This window comes from Tiliqua scincoides, chromosome 5, assembly GCF_035046505.1.
Source record: "Tiliqua scincoides isolate rTilSci1 chromosome 5, rTilSci1.hap2, whole genome shotgun sequence".
NCBI classification, from domain to species: domain Eukaryota; kingdom Metazoa; phylum Chordata; class Lepidosauria; order Squamata; family Scincidae; genus Tiliqua; species Tiliqua scincoides.
The window spans coordinates 98807660-98823326 of NC_089825.1; the positions used below are offsets into that span (position 1 = coordinate 98807660).

At 46.6% G+C, this 15667-nt stretch overlaps 1 protein-coding gene across 1 annotated transcript; it reads left to right on the forward strand.

Annotated features, from left to right (window-relative positions):
- The first annotated feature begins 311 nt into the window (after positions 1-311).
- On the forward strand, positions 312-15449 carry LOC136652542 (vomeronasal type-2 receptor 26-like). Its single transcript, XM_066629481.1, has 3 exons — positions 312-869; positions 14052-14178; positions 14545-15449. Exons 1-3 carry the CDS (start codon positions 312-314, stop codon positions 15447-15449), a joined length of 1590 nt encoding a protein of 529 aa, XP_066485578.1.
- The last annotated feature ends 218 nt before the right edge of the window (positions 15450-15667 follow it).

Genomic DNA, 15667 nt, shown 5'->3' on the forward strand with positions numbered 1-15667 from the left:
TGAGCCATGTTTTCCCCCATTAGATTACTTATGGCACGTATGAGAAACCAGCCACAAAAAATAATTTCCCTTCTCTGTACTGGATGAGAATAAGGGAAGGTACTCTGCACACTGGCATAGTCCAGCTACTGCTGCATTTCCAATGGACATGGATTGGTCTCATTGTTTCAGACGATGATAGTGGAGAAGGCTTCCTGCAGAGGCTGACACCATTGCTGACCCGGAACAGCATTTGTGTTGCCTTCTTAGAAAGGACTGTCATTTTCAAGGATATTAATTCTGATACCAGTCAAAATGCATTATTGCAAAACATGTACAGGATACGCTCCACACTTTTATTCACTACAGCCAACGTTGTTATTGTTGACGGGGACTCTCAGACTCTGAAACCATTGGCAGTAGTTTTATACGTAGCTGAATTTATACGTAAACGTCTTATAGGGAAGGTTTGGATCACTTCCCCTCAGTGGGATTTCGTCAGCACTGATGACACTGACAGCTTCTGTGCAAAAACATTCCATGGTACTCTGTCTTTCACAACATCCACAAGGCCAGTACCAGGATTCCAGGACTTCCTTCAGACTCTAAAACCTAAAAAGTCACTTGCACATTTTCTCTGCTTTTTCTACAAACATGTATTCAGGTGTTGCAGTAATCTGAAAATTAAAACTTGTAAACACTGTACCGGAGAGGAGAAACTAGAGATCTTGCCTCAGATCGTATTTGAGATGGAGATGAGTGATGTGAGCTACCGTATTTACAATGGTCTCTATGCAGTAGCACATGCTTTAAATGCCATATATACGTCCAGGCCGAAAAGAATGCTGAACAGAGACACAGGCAAACCTTTGAACTTTGAACCCTGGCAGGTACATTCCTCACTGTATTGAAACACTTATGTATGGTGCAATCCCAAGCACAATTACTAGGAACATAATTGGAGCACAGTGGAAATCACTTCTATGTAAACTTGCTGTGAATTGAATGGGTGGTGTGGGTGAAATCATGTTCCCAGACACATGGGGGGGGGGCATATTGCTAAAGCTAAGCAGATCTGAAGCTTGCAGGACTTTAATGACAGACCTCTTGGATATCCCAGGCACATTGCTTTACAGCCCAAGCCTATGCATGTCTACTCAGATGTAAGTCCATTAGCCCAGTTCTTGTCAATCTTCTGCTTCCTCACCATCTCCTGGTCCTGAACTGGCTCACCCTACTTCCGGATGGTTTCTGGCTCTATCTGCAGAAGGCTGAACATGTCCACATATTCGCCCCTCCAGATCTTTTCTTGACTGCTAGAGCCAAGTGACCACCCAAGGGGAGAGCCACGTTCCCATAGGAGACCCGGGGACGCTCAACCTGCTCCACACAACCTCCCAATGGCGCTCCAGGGGTGTCCAAAGGGGCCATCCCCAAGGGGGGGAAGCTGTCAGGCCCAGCACCCCAGGGGCCCAGACAGGGGGTGGGGGAGTGGCCACACCAACCAGTGCTACTGCAGCCTGTGCCAAACTGCCCTGGGCTCCCTGCTGGTATAAACCCCCCAGGAAATATGGGTTGGGCACCCCCCACTGAGACCAGGGCCACTACTGCCCCCAAGGACGGCGGAGGGTACTGCGAAGCCCTCCTGCTCATCCCATACCGCTCCTAAACTGCCACCTGCATCTAGTGCCATCTCACCTGAAGCGCTTGGCGCCAGCTGTGCGCCCTTCTGCGCTAGCTGCGTGGCACCTGTGATCTCTACTTTGGGCATGTGGTCCCTTTGGGCGGAGGGTTCTGAAACATCAACAACCCCTTGGCCCCTCACATGCTTCCTAGGAGACAAAAGCTCACTGAGACGGGTACCGCACCCTTTCCTAGTAGACCTACGTAGCGAGGTAACTGTACCGGATACCCCACCCCTTCACCTTTCCCCGCACCACGAAGGACTTTCTCCTTCTCCCTAGCCTCAAAGCCTGCCAACAGCGCCCTCAGCTCGTTATAATCCTCCTCCCCTTCCGAAGAAGAAACTGGAGGGGAAAGAGGGGGTGCAGGTCTCTTGGGGGCTTTCCCGCCCCTCTTTGGCTTCTCTTACCCATAGTGAGTCTGAAAGAGAAATGTCCCCCCACCACGTGTGCTAGAATTCACTGGAGGATACAAGTGCCCGAAAGCACAGAAAGCAGGGGAGGAGGCCCAAGCCCCCACAATGCTCCCACAATGCCTGCTTCACTCCTCTGGACCCTCAGGTGGATGGAGGACCTGCAAGGCTTCCTCTTCACTCATGCGCCTCACGCAATGACGCCCTCTGCAGCGGGACTGCTGCCCGCCACACTGCCTCAGCCTCGCCGCTCAGGCCGCCCGGAATGTGCTGCTGCAGCCCGTCGACGATGTATGAAAGCTCGGCAGCCTCTTGCCTACCTGCTCCTGCTCACCCTCGCCTCATTGAGAGGTGCACCTAGCCTCTTGGCAGGGCCAAGAGCCAGCCCAGTTCACTCCCACCGAGGACACGCCTGCCCTCGTTGCCGACCTGGAGTGCACTGAGCCCAGCCGGAGCTCGTGCTCCAGGCGGGCGCTTGGCCCTGCCTCCCCCAGCCGTGATAACCAATCGCGGCAGAAGCCTCAGCCAGGAAGCACGAGGCGGGCAGGGGGGTAATCAGCCGCTGGCACCAAATTGGCAGCAAGGGCATTTCTAATTACAAATCTTTTCTAATTCCGAACCTCTGGTGTCGGTGAACCTGGAGCCCCCGGAAGTGAAGGAAGCTGTGTTCCTCTTGCCTCTGGAGGCTCTTCTGAAGCCCATAGAGCATATATGCAACTGCCCATGGCCTCTGCGAGCTTCAGAATGAAGCCCAGAATCATTTAAAGTGATTTCTGGTTTTTGGTGAAAAACAGAAGTCACATTTAAACAAATTCAGGATTCATATGGAAGCCTGCAGAGGCTGAGGGCAGATGTACACAACCTCTGCAGGCTTCAGAAGAGCCTCTGGGAGTTTGGGGGGGGAACCGCCATTTCATTACCTGTGGGGGTTCCAAGAACAGAACCCCCTGTGGAAGGTGATAGGGGAGGCCAAGCGAGACTATGAGGAACGCATGGCCAGCAACATTAAGGGGAATAATAAAAGCTTCTTCAAATATGTTGGAAGCAGGAAACCCGCCAGAGAAGCGGTTGGCCCTCTGGATGGTGAGGGAGGGAAAGGGGAGATAAAAGGAGACTTAGAGATGGCAGAGAAATTAAATGAGTTCTTTGCATCTGTCTTCACGGCAGAAGACCTCGGGCAGATACCGCTGCCCGAACAGCCCCTCCTAACCGAGGAGTTAAGTCAGATAGAGGTTAAAAGAGAAGATGTTTCAGACCTCATTGATAAATTAAAGATCAATAAGTCACCGGGCCCTGATGGCATACACCCAAGGGTTATTAAGGAATTGAAGAATGAAGTTGCAGATCTCTTGACTAAGGTATGCAACTTGTCCCTCAAAACGGCCACGGTACCAGAAGATTGGAGGATAGCAAATGTCACGCCTATTTTTAAAAAGGGAAAGAGGGGGGACCCGGGAAACTATAGGCTGGTCAGCCTAACATCCATACCGGGTAAGATGGTGGAATGCCTCATCAAAGATAGGATCTCAAAACACATAGACGAACAGGCCTTGCTGAGGGAGAGTCAGCATGGCTTCTGTAAGGGTAAGTCTTGCCTCACAAACCTTATAGAATTCTTTGAAAAGGTCAACAGGCATGTGGATGCGGGAGAACCCATGGACATTATATATCTGGACTTTCAGAAGGCGTTTGACACGGTCCCTCACCAAAGGCTACTGAAAAAACTCCACAGTCAGGGAATTAGAGGACAGGTCCTCTCGTGGATTGAGAACTGGTTGGAGGCCAGGAAGCAGAGAGTGGGTGTCAATGGGCAATTTTCACAATGGAGAGAGGTGAAAAGCGGTGTGCCCCAAGGATCTGTCTTGGGACCGGTGCTTTTCAACCTCTTCATAAATGACCTGGAGACAGGGTTGAGCAGTGAAGTGGCTAAGTTTGCAGACGACACCAAACTTTTCCGAGTGGTAAAGACCAGAAGTGTTTGTGAGGAGCTCCAGAAGGATCTCTCCAGACTGGCAGAATGGGCAGCAAAATGGCAGATGCGCTTCAATGTCAGTAAGTGTAAAGTCATGCACATTGGGGCAAAAAATCAAAACTTTAGATATAGGCTGATGGGTTCTGAGCTGTCTGTGACAGATCAGGAGAGAGATCTTGGGGTGGTGGTGGACAGGTCGATGAAAGTGTCGACCCAATGTGCGGTGGCAGTGAAGAAGGCCAATTCTATGCTTGGGATCATTAGGAAGGGTATTGAGAACAAAACGGTTAGTATTATAATGCCGTTGTACAAATCGATGGTAAGGCCACACCTGGAGTATTGTGTTCAGTTCTGGTCGCCGCATCTCAAAAAAGACATAGTGGAAATGGAAAAGGTGCAAAAGAGAGCGACTAAGATGATTACGGGGCTGGGGCACCTTCCTTATGAGGAAAGGCTACGGCGTTTGGGCCTCTTCAGCCTAGAAAAGAGACGCTTGAGGGGGGACATGATTGAGACATACAAAATTATGCAGGGGATGGACAGAGTGGATAGGGAGATGCTCTTTACACTCTCACATAATACCAGAACCAGGGGACATCCACTAAAATTGAGTGTTGGGCGGGTTAGGACAGACAAAAGAAAATATTTCTTTACTCAGCGCGTGGTCGGTCTGTGGAACTCCTTGCCACAGGATGTGGTGCTGGCGTCTAGCCTAGACGCCTTTAAAAGGGGATTGGACGAGTTTCTGGAGGAAAAATCCATTATGGGGTACAAGCCATGATGTGTATGCGCAGCCTCCTGATTTTAGGAATGGGTTAAGTCAGAATGCCAGATGTAGGGGAGAGCACCAGGATGAGGTCTCTTGTTATCTGGTGTGCTCCCTGGGGCATTTGGTGGGCCGCTGTGAGATACGGGAAGCTGGACTAGATGGGCCTATGGCCTGATCCAGTGGGGCTGTTCTTATGTTCTAATACGGGCCGCCTGCATTACAACTTTAAATGTATTTTTAGTGTGTTGGGGTGGAGGGGTTGCATGTGGACCCTGACAATTCCAACTTTTGCCTCAGTGGTCTGTGGTCTCTTGAAGGTTGGGAACCACTGTTCTATGTGAAAGAGAAGTTGGAGGGCCTGGCAAATGGAGCAGATCTTTGGGGATGTGGCTGCAGTTCTTTAGGACTTTGCTGTGGTTCTACTCCTGATCTCACCACTACACAATACTCCAGTGGTTTGCAAACTCTTTACAGGCCCTAGAGGCTGCTGTCTGATTCATAAACACTAAGCTGTGTGGCTATAATGGTGGTTGGGCAGCAATGCCCCCCCCCAATTAGCAGCGTGTTTAACCCTTGATGCACAATCTGCCCTGTCAGTTTTGCAACCAATCAAAAATTGGGTCATGCCCCACTGGTGGGTTTCAGACTCACAGTTTGGGAACTGCTGCACTATTTTAAACTGAAGAGTGTTTGCATTGACAGCTATTGGGAGCTTTCTTTCCATTTAAGTGTTCACACAGGGGCATGATTGGAAGTGTAACTATAAGCCCTAAAGTCCTAAAGCCCCCCCCCCATCCACCATTGTTCTGTTTATTAAATGTTGTTCCCACTGCTATTAAAATACCAACAGGCCATGTTTTATTTGTAGTATAATATGATTTGGCGTAGCATTCCCTTATCAGTTTTATTTACCAGAGCGTAGCTGTTCTGTAATGAGGGGTGAAATCAGAACTGGAATCGCAGCAAAGGCAACACACATCTCACATCTCACCATGATCCCAGTTCAGACTGCCCTTCCCAAAATTACATACTGTTTGATCTTCGTAAACATGTATGTTATTCATTTCACAAGGACAATCAGGGAGGTGTTTAGGTACTCTGTAATCATCCAGTACTGTAATTTCCTTCCTTGGGTAGTCCGTAAGAAATACATCTGTATTTCTAAAGGAGATGGATTTATTCTGAACTGTGTCAGTGCTCAATGGTGGAACAAAGATTGATCAGGCATCTCTTCTTTAGCTCGCCACACCAGTCAAACATTTCAGGAGGAAACTCTGTGACCACACAAGCTGCTTCCATGTGGCTCCAGAGTGAGGTTCTATCAAGGCACCTGCCATAGAGATATCATTGTAGCTGGAACTGTAGTTCAGGATGCAGAAGTTCAGATGCAGCTGGGTTAGACATGCTTTTGCAGCCCTGTGGTTGTTTTTGCTCTTCTTGCTGCTGCTTCTCCCTTCTCTTGTCTGTTGGGAGAAGGTGCCCAGTAAATGTGAATTGGAAGGAAGCTATGGGGATACTAGGCTAGGAGATGCTGTCATTGGTGGGGTCCTCTCTCTTATTTGTTCGATACACACTGCAATCAATTTTCAGAGACTACCAGCAATGGAGGGAGTCAATTTCACGTAAGTTATTTTGTGTTTGGTGGCCATCACTCTACTTGAAACATGAAGACTAGGGAACAAAAGACTGCACTGGGGTGGCATTTCAACAGGTGCAGCTTGCCGGGAAGAACAGTTTGGGGATGGGGCTGTGGCATGGCCAGGAAGGGAGTGGAGAGCATTGAAACCAGCTCTGTTTATATCCTACCCCTTTCCTGGCCACAGACTAAGTGCATTTATCCACTTGGACTTGCAACAACAAAATCACTGGCACAGGTCTGAGTAGATCCATTGCGGCAGCTAAGAATTACTTCAAGACAGAGGAAGAAATGTTCCCTTATGTAATCATTTTTGTTCTGGTCAGATGAACAACTCCATTCCTGCACCCCAGTTCCTGAGTGAGGTTCCTGTGAGGTTCCATCAGGATGCCAGCCACAGAGATATCATTGTAGCTGGAACTGTAGTTCAGGATGCAGAAGTTCAGCTGCAGCTGGGTTAGACACGCATTTGCAGCCCAGTGGTTGTTTTTGCTCTTCTTGCTGCTTCTTCTCCCTTCTCTTGTCTGTTGGGTGGGGTTGGGGCAATGCCATGGTCAGGAAGAGAGCGGATATCTTTGAAAGCACCTCCATTTATATCCTATCTCCCTTTCTGGCCACAAACTACCTACACATATCCGCTTGGACTTGCAGCAGCAAAATCACAGTCACAGTAGATCCATTGCAGCAGCTAAGACTTACTTCAGGACAAAGAAAGAAATGTTCCCTTACACAATTATTTTTGTTCTGCTCAGATGAACAACTCCATTGCCGCACCCCTCTTCCTTACACCTCTTTAGTTTTGTTTCCTTTTCTCATTGTACTTGGAATGATGTTTTTCACTGTACAAGCAAATATCCAATATTGTAGGTGTCATTGTCCCCTAAAATTGAGTGCTGTGCAAACCAGCACTAAAAAGACATTGTTCTTAATGGGACAAGAACCTGACAATGACTGCCCAGAATACACTGCTCTGATTGACAATAGCTGTCAGTCATGCCCAGGATGAACAAAACTATAGCAAAAGAGTACTCAAGGAAATGCCATTGTGGGTGGTACTACTGTAAATGTATATGTGGCGCACATGACAATGTGCTAGACCTTATCTTTGCCTCAATGTCAATCTAATTTCAGAATAGAGTACAAACATTATCAGCATGTCCTGGCCTTCCTTTTTGCCATTCATGAGATCAATAGGAATCCCAACCTCTTGCCCAACGTGACCTTGGGCTTTAAAATCTATGACAACTTTTTTGAAGGAATGGCCACATCTAAGTCCATCCTGGATCTACTCTTCAAACAACAAAGGAATGTACCCAATTACAAGTGTGGTAAGAAAGGTGATGTCTTGTCTGTCATTGGGGGATTCACGGTAGAGTATGTCATCCAAATGGCCAACATTCTTAGCCACTACAAGTTTCCACAGGTATGTACATTTGGATGCATGAATGGGTGGCATAAAACCGCTCTTCACTTCTTATATTATTTGGGACTTTATCAGTGAATGCCTTTTTTTAGCTTGAAAAGTATTGCAAAGGGGCAATGCAATGCAATAAGTATATCATTTATTCAGAAGAAATAACCATTTGAGGAGGTCCTTGAGATCTCAGTTGTATAGGAGGACATAACATGACTGATCTGTAACCCAGATGTGGGCAGAGAGACCTCCAGCTCATAATAATAATAATAATAATAATAATAATAATAATAATAATAATAATAGTCGGGGTCGCTGCCTCCCTCCCACCCTGACTGACCTGGAGAGGCTGGGGGAGGGACCCCCCCACTGACAGCAACAGCCAAAGAGGAGGAGGAGAGGCTGCCTGGACCCTGGGCATGCCTGCCCAGCTGCCTGTTCCACCAAACACGAGGGAAAGAAGGGAGGCAGGGACCAGAGCCCCAGGCCCCTGTAAGGAAGTGGGAGAGGGTGAGGGAGGAAGGGGGGAGCAGAGAGGGCTTCATAACGGAGGCCTGTGATGAGGGTGAGGAGGGCAAGGTGTGGAGCGGTTCCTGCTGCCCCACTGGTGAACACCACCCTCAAGAGACAGAGAGGAGGATAAGGGTGCTGTGACCCCTTCCCTTTGGTCACTCAGCTGAGGCTCCTGAGGCACTCCCCTCCACCCTTCGTTAGGCCTCCTCTCCTTTGCTGGGAAGGCCTGGGAGGAAGGGAACCAAGCTCCACAGACAACAACCACCTCGCCCCCACAAGACACCTGACAATACTAATGTTGGTATTTATATACTGCCTTTCTTGGTCATCCGATTTCTCCTCAGACTTTAATTCAAGGTGGTTTGCATAGCAAGGTTTTCCAAACCCCGTAGGAACCTTTATAATAGAATAGTTCTGATCTTTCATAGAAAGCCTCATTACAGCTGAATTCCTTCCCAGTCTGGCCTCCCTCTGGCTGCTTCGCCTCCAATGCAACTTGACAGCAACTCCTCCCTGCCACTGATGGTCAACTCCTTATCAGCATGTCGAGAGCTCCCAGATACTTCTGGTTGTTCCGAACTGGTGTCCCCAGATCTTCAGGCATACAAGGCAGCAGCTCCACCACTGAGCCAGACCTCCTGCCCTAAACATGCTTTTCAGTGTATAGCACCCAGGTTTGAATCCCAAGAAAATGTGTCATAAATGCAGCCAGTTATATATACTGTTCTTAAGCTTAAGCACGCCAATCCTATCACACAAATTTCAATATTGCTTAGTCATGTCTCATATTCTAGCGATACAAACCATAGAAGTGATTTTAATCTTTTAAAAAATGGGAACTTGAAGCTTGGCAAAACAATAGCTTGATCTGAATCAAATATGTTACCCATTTCAGGACATTAAGTGATGGCTTGTGGACAAGGTAAAAGGAAATGTGTTGTAACTCATTTGGAGCACAACCCTATGCATGACTACTCAGAAGTACACAAGTAAGTCTCATTGTGTTCTATGGGCAGTGGCATAGCTAATGATTGTGTAGTCCAGTGCTAAGTTCAAAATGTTTCCCAGGAAGTGATGTCACAACTGGAAGTGATGTCACACCCTGGCTTTAAAAAAAGTGAAAACTGGAGGAGCACACCTCCTCCTCCAGCAGCTCACCACCCACTTGCTCTGCTGCCTCAGTGGCATTGCTAAGGCATCTGTTTGCTACCTGGGGTCAAAGTTGTTTTTATTTTCTGCTTAATTGGCCACAACTTTTGATAGAATACAGATATTCCAATGCCATTTTTTTCATCGCATTCTGCATTAAATTACCTTTCCAATGATATATAACATGATGCTATTATTCATACATACCAATATTTTCACAACTTTGGTCACTAGTGTCAAGCTCAGCTTGCTGTCCTGCTAAAGCTTGATGCCCAGTGCAACTGCTACCCCCTGTACCCCCTTAGCTAAGCCACTGTCTATGGGGCTTCCTCCCAGGAAACTGTGCATACAATTACAGACTTACTATAATTTAATGATGGGAATGTATAGACAGATACATTATTCAGTACACTTAGCATATCATTGATAAGCAAAAGTCTGGATTGTACAATAAGTACTTTAGTTTGGAAAACGGTGGTTAATTTTCTAAGCTGTTATAAGCCATGTTTTCCCCCATTAGATTACTTATGGTACGTATGAGAAACCAGTCACAAAAAATAATTTCCCTTCTTTATACTGGATGGCAATAAGGGAAGGTACTCTACACACCGGCATAGTCCAGCTACTGCTGCATTTCCAATGGACATGGATTGGTCTCATTGTTTCAGACGATGATAATGGAGAAGGCTTTCTGCAGAGGCTTACACCACTGCTAACCCGGAACAGCATTTGTGTTGCCTTCTTAGAAAGGACTGGAGCCAAGGATCTTAATTCAGATCCCACTCAAAATACATTCTTGCAAAATATATGGAGGATACGCTCCACACTTTTATCCACGACAGCCAACGTTGTTATTGTTGACGGGGACTCTCAGACTCTGGAACCATTGGAACTCCTTTTATATCTAGCTGAATTTATACATAAACATCTTATAGGGAAGGTTTGGATCACATCACCTCAGTGGGATTTCGTCAGCACTGTTTACACTGAGGGCTTCTGTGCAAAAACATTCCATGGGACTTTGTCTTTCACAACCTCCGTGAAGGCCGTGCCAGGATTCCAAGACTTCCTTCAGACTCTAAAGCCTAAAAAGTCACTTGCACATTTTCTCTGCTTTTTTTACAAATTGGCATTCAGGTGTTGCGGTGATGTGAAAATTAAAACTTGTAAACACTGTACCGGAGAGGAGAAACTGGAGAGCCTGCCTCAGACTGTATTTGAGATGGAGATGAGTGATGTGAGCTACCGTATTTACAATGGTCTCTATGCTGTAGCACATGCTTTAAATGCCATATATACGTCCAGGCCAAAAAGAATGCTGAACGGAGACACAGGCAAACCTTTGAACATTGAACCCTGGCAGGTATATTCCTCACTGTATTGAAACTGTTATGTATGGTGCAATCCCAAGCACACTTACTAGGAAGATAATTGGAGCACAGTGGAAATCACTTCTATGTAAACTTGCTGTGGATTGAATGGGTGGTGTGGGTGAAATCATGTTCCCAGGCAAATGGGGGGGGGCATATTGCTAAAGCTAAGCAGATCTGAAGCTTGCAGGACTTTGATGACAGACCTCTTGGATATCCCAAGCACATTGCTTTACAGCCCAAGCCTATGCATGTCTACTCAGATGTAAGTCCATTGCGTTCAATGGGGTTGACTCCTAGGAAACCGAATAGGGTTGATGCCTTAAGTTCCAAAATGTAAGAAAAGTGGAATATAACAGGAACGTGTGATTCAAGCCACAGGTGAGACAGAACTTCCCCTTTGTAGCCCATGGAAAAGTGCCACAGCTGCCCCGCCTGCTTCCACCTGATGAGGCTCTCTTTACAACCGAGAAAGCAGAAGCAAGGAGAGGCTCCTCAAGTGTAAGCAGGCAAGTTTACAGCACCAATGAGCTGCACTGTAGCCCCAAGTAAAGGAACAATTGTTTCCTGACCTCAACAAGGCCTCTGTGACTACCCTCACACTGCAGGATGCAGAGCAGGCCCCATTGGCATAGTTGCATCAGTGCTGCAAAGTTTGGATTGGGCCCATAGATGTGGACAAGTTGGATATGATGGTTAGCTGAGAGGAGAGGAAGATGAGGAAGATCTGCCAAGCGTATTCTAATACGTTTCAATAAATGAAAAAAGTTCTTTTAACTTGAACATCTCAGGTTTACAGGTGCCTTTTCTGACCAGGGGTTTGGTAACACAGTGCGCAATATATATTATCAGGTGTTTTTTATTTTTGTCCAATCTAGATGCACTTTTTTTTGAAGAATGTCCACTTTAACAATGGTGCTGGCCATGAAGTCTGGTTTGCCAAAGAGGGACTGTCTTCTGGACTTGATGTCATCAACTGGGTCACTTTCCCCAATCAATCCTTCCTTAAGAACCCAGCTGGAAAGTTTTCTCCAAGTCAAGATTTTACCATCCATGATGAGGCCATTGTGTGGAATAGCAGATTTCAGCAGGTAGGGCTGAAAATCCTTCAGCAAGGTGACCTCTTCATTTGCTTGGGAACATTCCTGAACATGACAGCATTCCTGGAGGCATGCATTGCATGCTATGGTGGGGGCAGGATGGAGAGGCCTTTGAGATGTAAAGGAGCATACTTTCCCCTGACCTCTGTATAGACCCCTTTACAGCCTAGAGGTCTCCTTTTACCTATGCCAGCTCTATAACTGGTATCAGCCCGAGGAGAGCCCGAGAGTGGGGAAGCTTGAAAACTAGGGGATAGGATTTGACATGCATGACTCCCACCAGATCAACCCCTTCCCTCCCTGACCGACCCCTGTTCCTCCCCTGAAGTGCCCAATTACTCCTCCTCTCTGCCCAATACCCAACCCTGCCAACAACTTACTTGAGTCTCCATTTATGGCAGCCAGAATGTGTCCTGCAATGCTGGAATGTGAATCCTAGCAGTGCAGGGTGACCAAAGGATTTTACCCCTGAAGTGCAATTGTATACCTGACTACTCAGAAATAAGTCTCACTAGGTTGAATTGGGCTTACTGCCGGGAAAGTGTATATAGGATTGCAGCCTTACAGTCACAGTTGGTATTGTACAAGTCTTGAAGGAATGCTGAAACAAGCCATTAGTACATATACCTAAAGTTATTATCCAAATGAATTTTAACTGATCTATTTTCCCCAAACATCCCAGAAGCTCTAAATCTATCCGCACTTACCTCGAGTAAGACCCATTGACTATCACTGTTAAAAGCATATACAAGCTTTTAAAATTACAGATCTGAAACATTTCCCCAACTTACATACCATGGTAGCATAAAGTCTATTAAAAATAGAATGCACATTGAAATGAATGGGGACCCATCCAAAATTGGGTCGCAACTCACCTAATGTGTCCTGACCAACAGTTTGAGAAACACTGAATTAGACTGCAGCCTTAGAGTCACAGATCGGTATTATCCAGGTTTTGTAGGATTGCTACGACTACACCATTAGTACACATGACTAAAGTAAATATCCTCATCCACTTTAATCTAAACTTGTACTGGGTCTTTCCTGTCCTCTACAGACACAGAATAAAATCATTTTAAACATATTTACAAGGCACGTAGCCTCTCACGTTGATTAATCAAACATCTATATTGAGAAAAAGATGGTTAATAAATATACCTATATTGAGAAAAATATCAGATAGATAGCTGGGGTTTGAGTTGGGCCCCACTCACAGGAGGGCCCCACCTTTTCACAAGTTGAAACACACAGAAAAAAGGAGGATGTCCCTAGTGTTGAGTAATAAAAGACAGCTTCCTCTTATGTCCCATTCTTTTTATTCTTAGATGCTACCCCATTCAGAATCTAATTGCTATTGGGCACTCGTGTGCCATGGAGGGTAAAGGGGACAGACGTCCCAGGGTTCCACCCCTCTGCCCCCCTGCCAGCATCCTTGCCTGCATCCATGCCTCCCAACCACCACTTTCACCACTTTCAGCTGCCCTTCAGAGACCTTCTGGGGGCCGGGGAAGTTGCATATGGTCTCCTCCTGCCTCCAGAGGCCTTCTGAATCCTCTGGAAGGCTTCTAAAAGCCCTTATAAGAACTCCAGAGGGCCAGAGGAGACCACGTGTGACCTGGACGCGATGGTAAGGGGTGGCAACCGGTGGGGGGGGGCAGTATTCTCTGATCCTGAGACCGGGCAGCACAGGGGCCAGGAATGCCAGTGCAATTGCCAATTCCCTGATGAAATAAAAGCACGCTGAGTTTTCTGCTAGCAGAAAGGCACTTTGGGATTAAACCAAATCCTGGTGTATTTCCTACTTCTTTTGGACTGTGCTCTGAACTGCTTTGAGACCCAGTAGGAAAAACAAATCTCTCTGCCGACTCTCCATGTAGTCAAATACCACAGGAGTCTACAGCAAGTCACTGGCAAAAGGGGAGTTCTCTGTTGCTGGTCAGGACCAAGTTGATCTCCTGTTCTTGATAAGCTGAAGTGCACTGAAAGAGAAGGATGGTCGTGGTGGTGGGCATCAAATGTTTGCTTCAGCGTTTCTTCCCCTTCTTTCTTCTTAGAATCCGCCTGGTTCAACCTGTGTTGAGAGCTGCCGTGTCGGACATAGCAAGACGGTTCGAGAAGGGAAAGCCATCTGTTGCTATGATTGTACTTTGTGTCCAGATGACATGATATCTAACCAGACAGGTGATTGACAGTGCCCTGAATTTACAGGAAATATTTGCAAATATTTGTCCACCCTAACACCATAACATATGCCTAGGTATGGTCTGTTCTTCTCTGAATACTTAAATCATGATGCACGGTTTCTTAAAGGGAAACTGGTTACAATGATAACAAGGGAGGAACCTTGAAAGACCTCAGAGGCAGTCCATTACACAGTTCAGTGCACTTAACTCCACTGGTGCCTGTCACTTGCTGCGTTTTGTCATTCCCCTGATACTAAGCATTGTTCACCAGGAAAATGAGGAATTCTTGTCCAACGTTTGCTTTCAAGCTTCCATCATTCTTCTGGATTCATAGAGCTACTGACACTCTCTTTGTCCTTTTCAGATGCAGCTCATTGCGTCAAATGCCCAGAAGATCAGTACCCAAACAAGAACCAAGATCAATGTATCCCCAAACAGACAGCCTTCCTAAACTACGAGGAACCCTTAGGAATTGGTTTGGTTTCTATTGCTTTTTCCTTTACAGCAATGACAGTTATGGTGATACTGATCTTCTTAAAGAACTGGAACACTCCCATTGTCAAAGCCAACAATCAAAACCTCACCTGCATTCTTCTCAGCTCCATCCTGCTTTGCTACCTTTCCTCCCTTCTCTTCCTTGGAAAACCTAGCAAGGTGTCCTGCCTTCTCCGACAATCAGCTTTTGGCATCATTTTCTCTGTGGCTGTTTCTTGTGTTTTGGCAAAAACCGCCACTGTGGTCCTGGCCTTCATGGCCACCCAGCCAGGGAACAGGATGAGGAAATGTCTGGGGAAAAAAGTGGCCCACTCCATTGTTCTTTCCTGTTCCCTCATTCAAGTGGGGATTTGCACTGTATGGCTGTACACCTCTCCTCCTTTTCCAGATGTTGACATGCACTCCCAGACTGAGCACATCATAGTGGAGTGTAATGAAGGGTCAATCATCATGCTCTATTCTGTCCTGGGCTACGTTGGTTTTCTGGCCCTAACCAGCTTCACAGTCGCTTTCCTTGCCCGAAAACTGCCAGATACTTTCAATGAAGCCAAATCCATCACCTTCAGCATGCTGGTCTTCTGCAGTGTGTGGGTCTCCTTCATTCCTGCTTACCTGAGCACCAAGGGGAAAGACGTGGTGGCCGTGGAAGTCTTTGCCATCCTGGCCTCCAACACTGGCCTCCTGACTTGCATTTTTCTCCCTAAATGCTATGTTATTGTTCTAAAACCAGATCTCAACTCCAAGCAGCTGCTAACAGAGAAGAGAAGTAATTAAATCGGATTCTAAGATGATAGTTGTTTTGCATGTTTTTCTCTCTATATGTATCCATACTGTATGAATACTGGATCACAGCATATCACATTTTTAATCATCCTGATTCTTTAGAATCCATTTGGTGGGGTGAGAAATCATTTCAGATGCAATAATTGCACCTTCTGGGTAGCTATCCACGGATAATGTTAATAATGCAAGATACAACCCAGAAGTCAAAA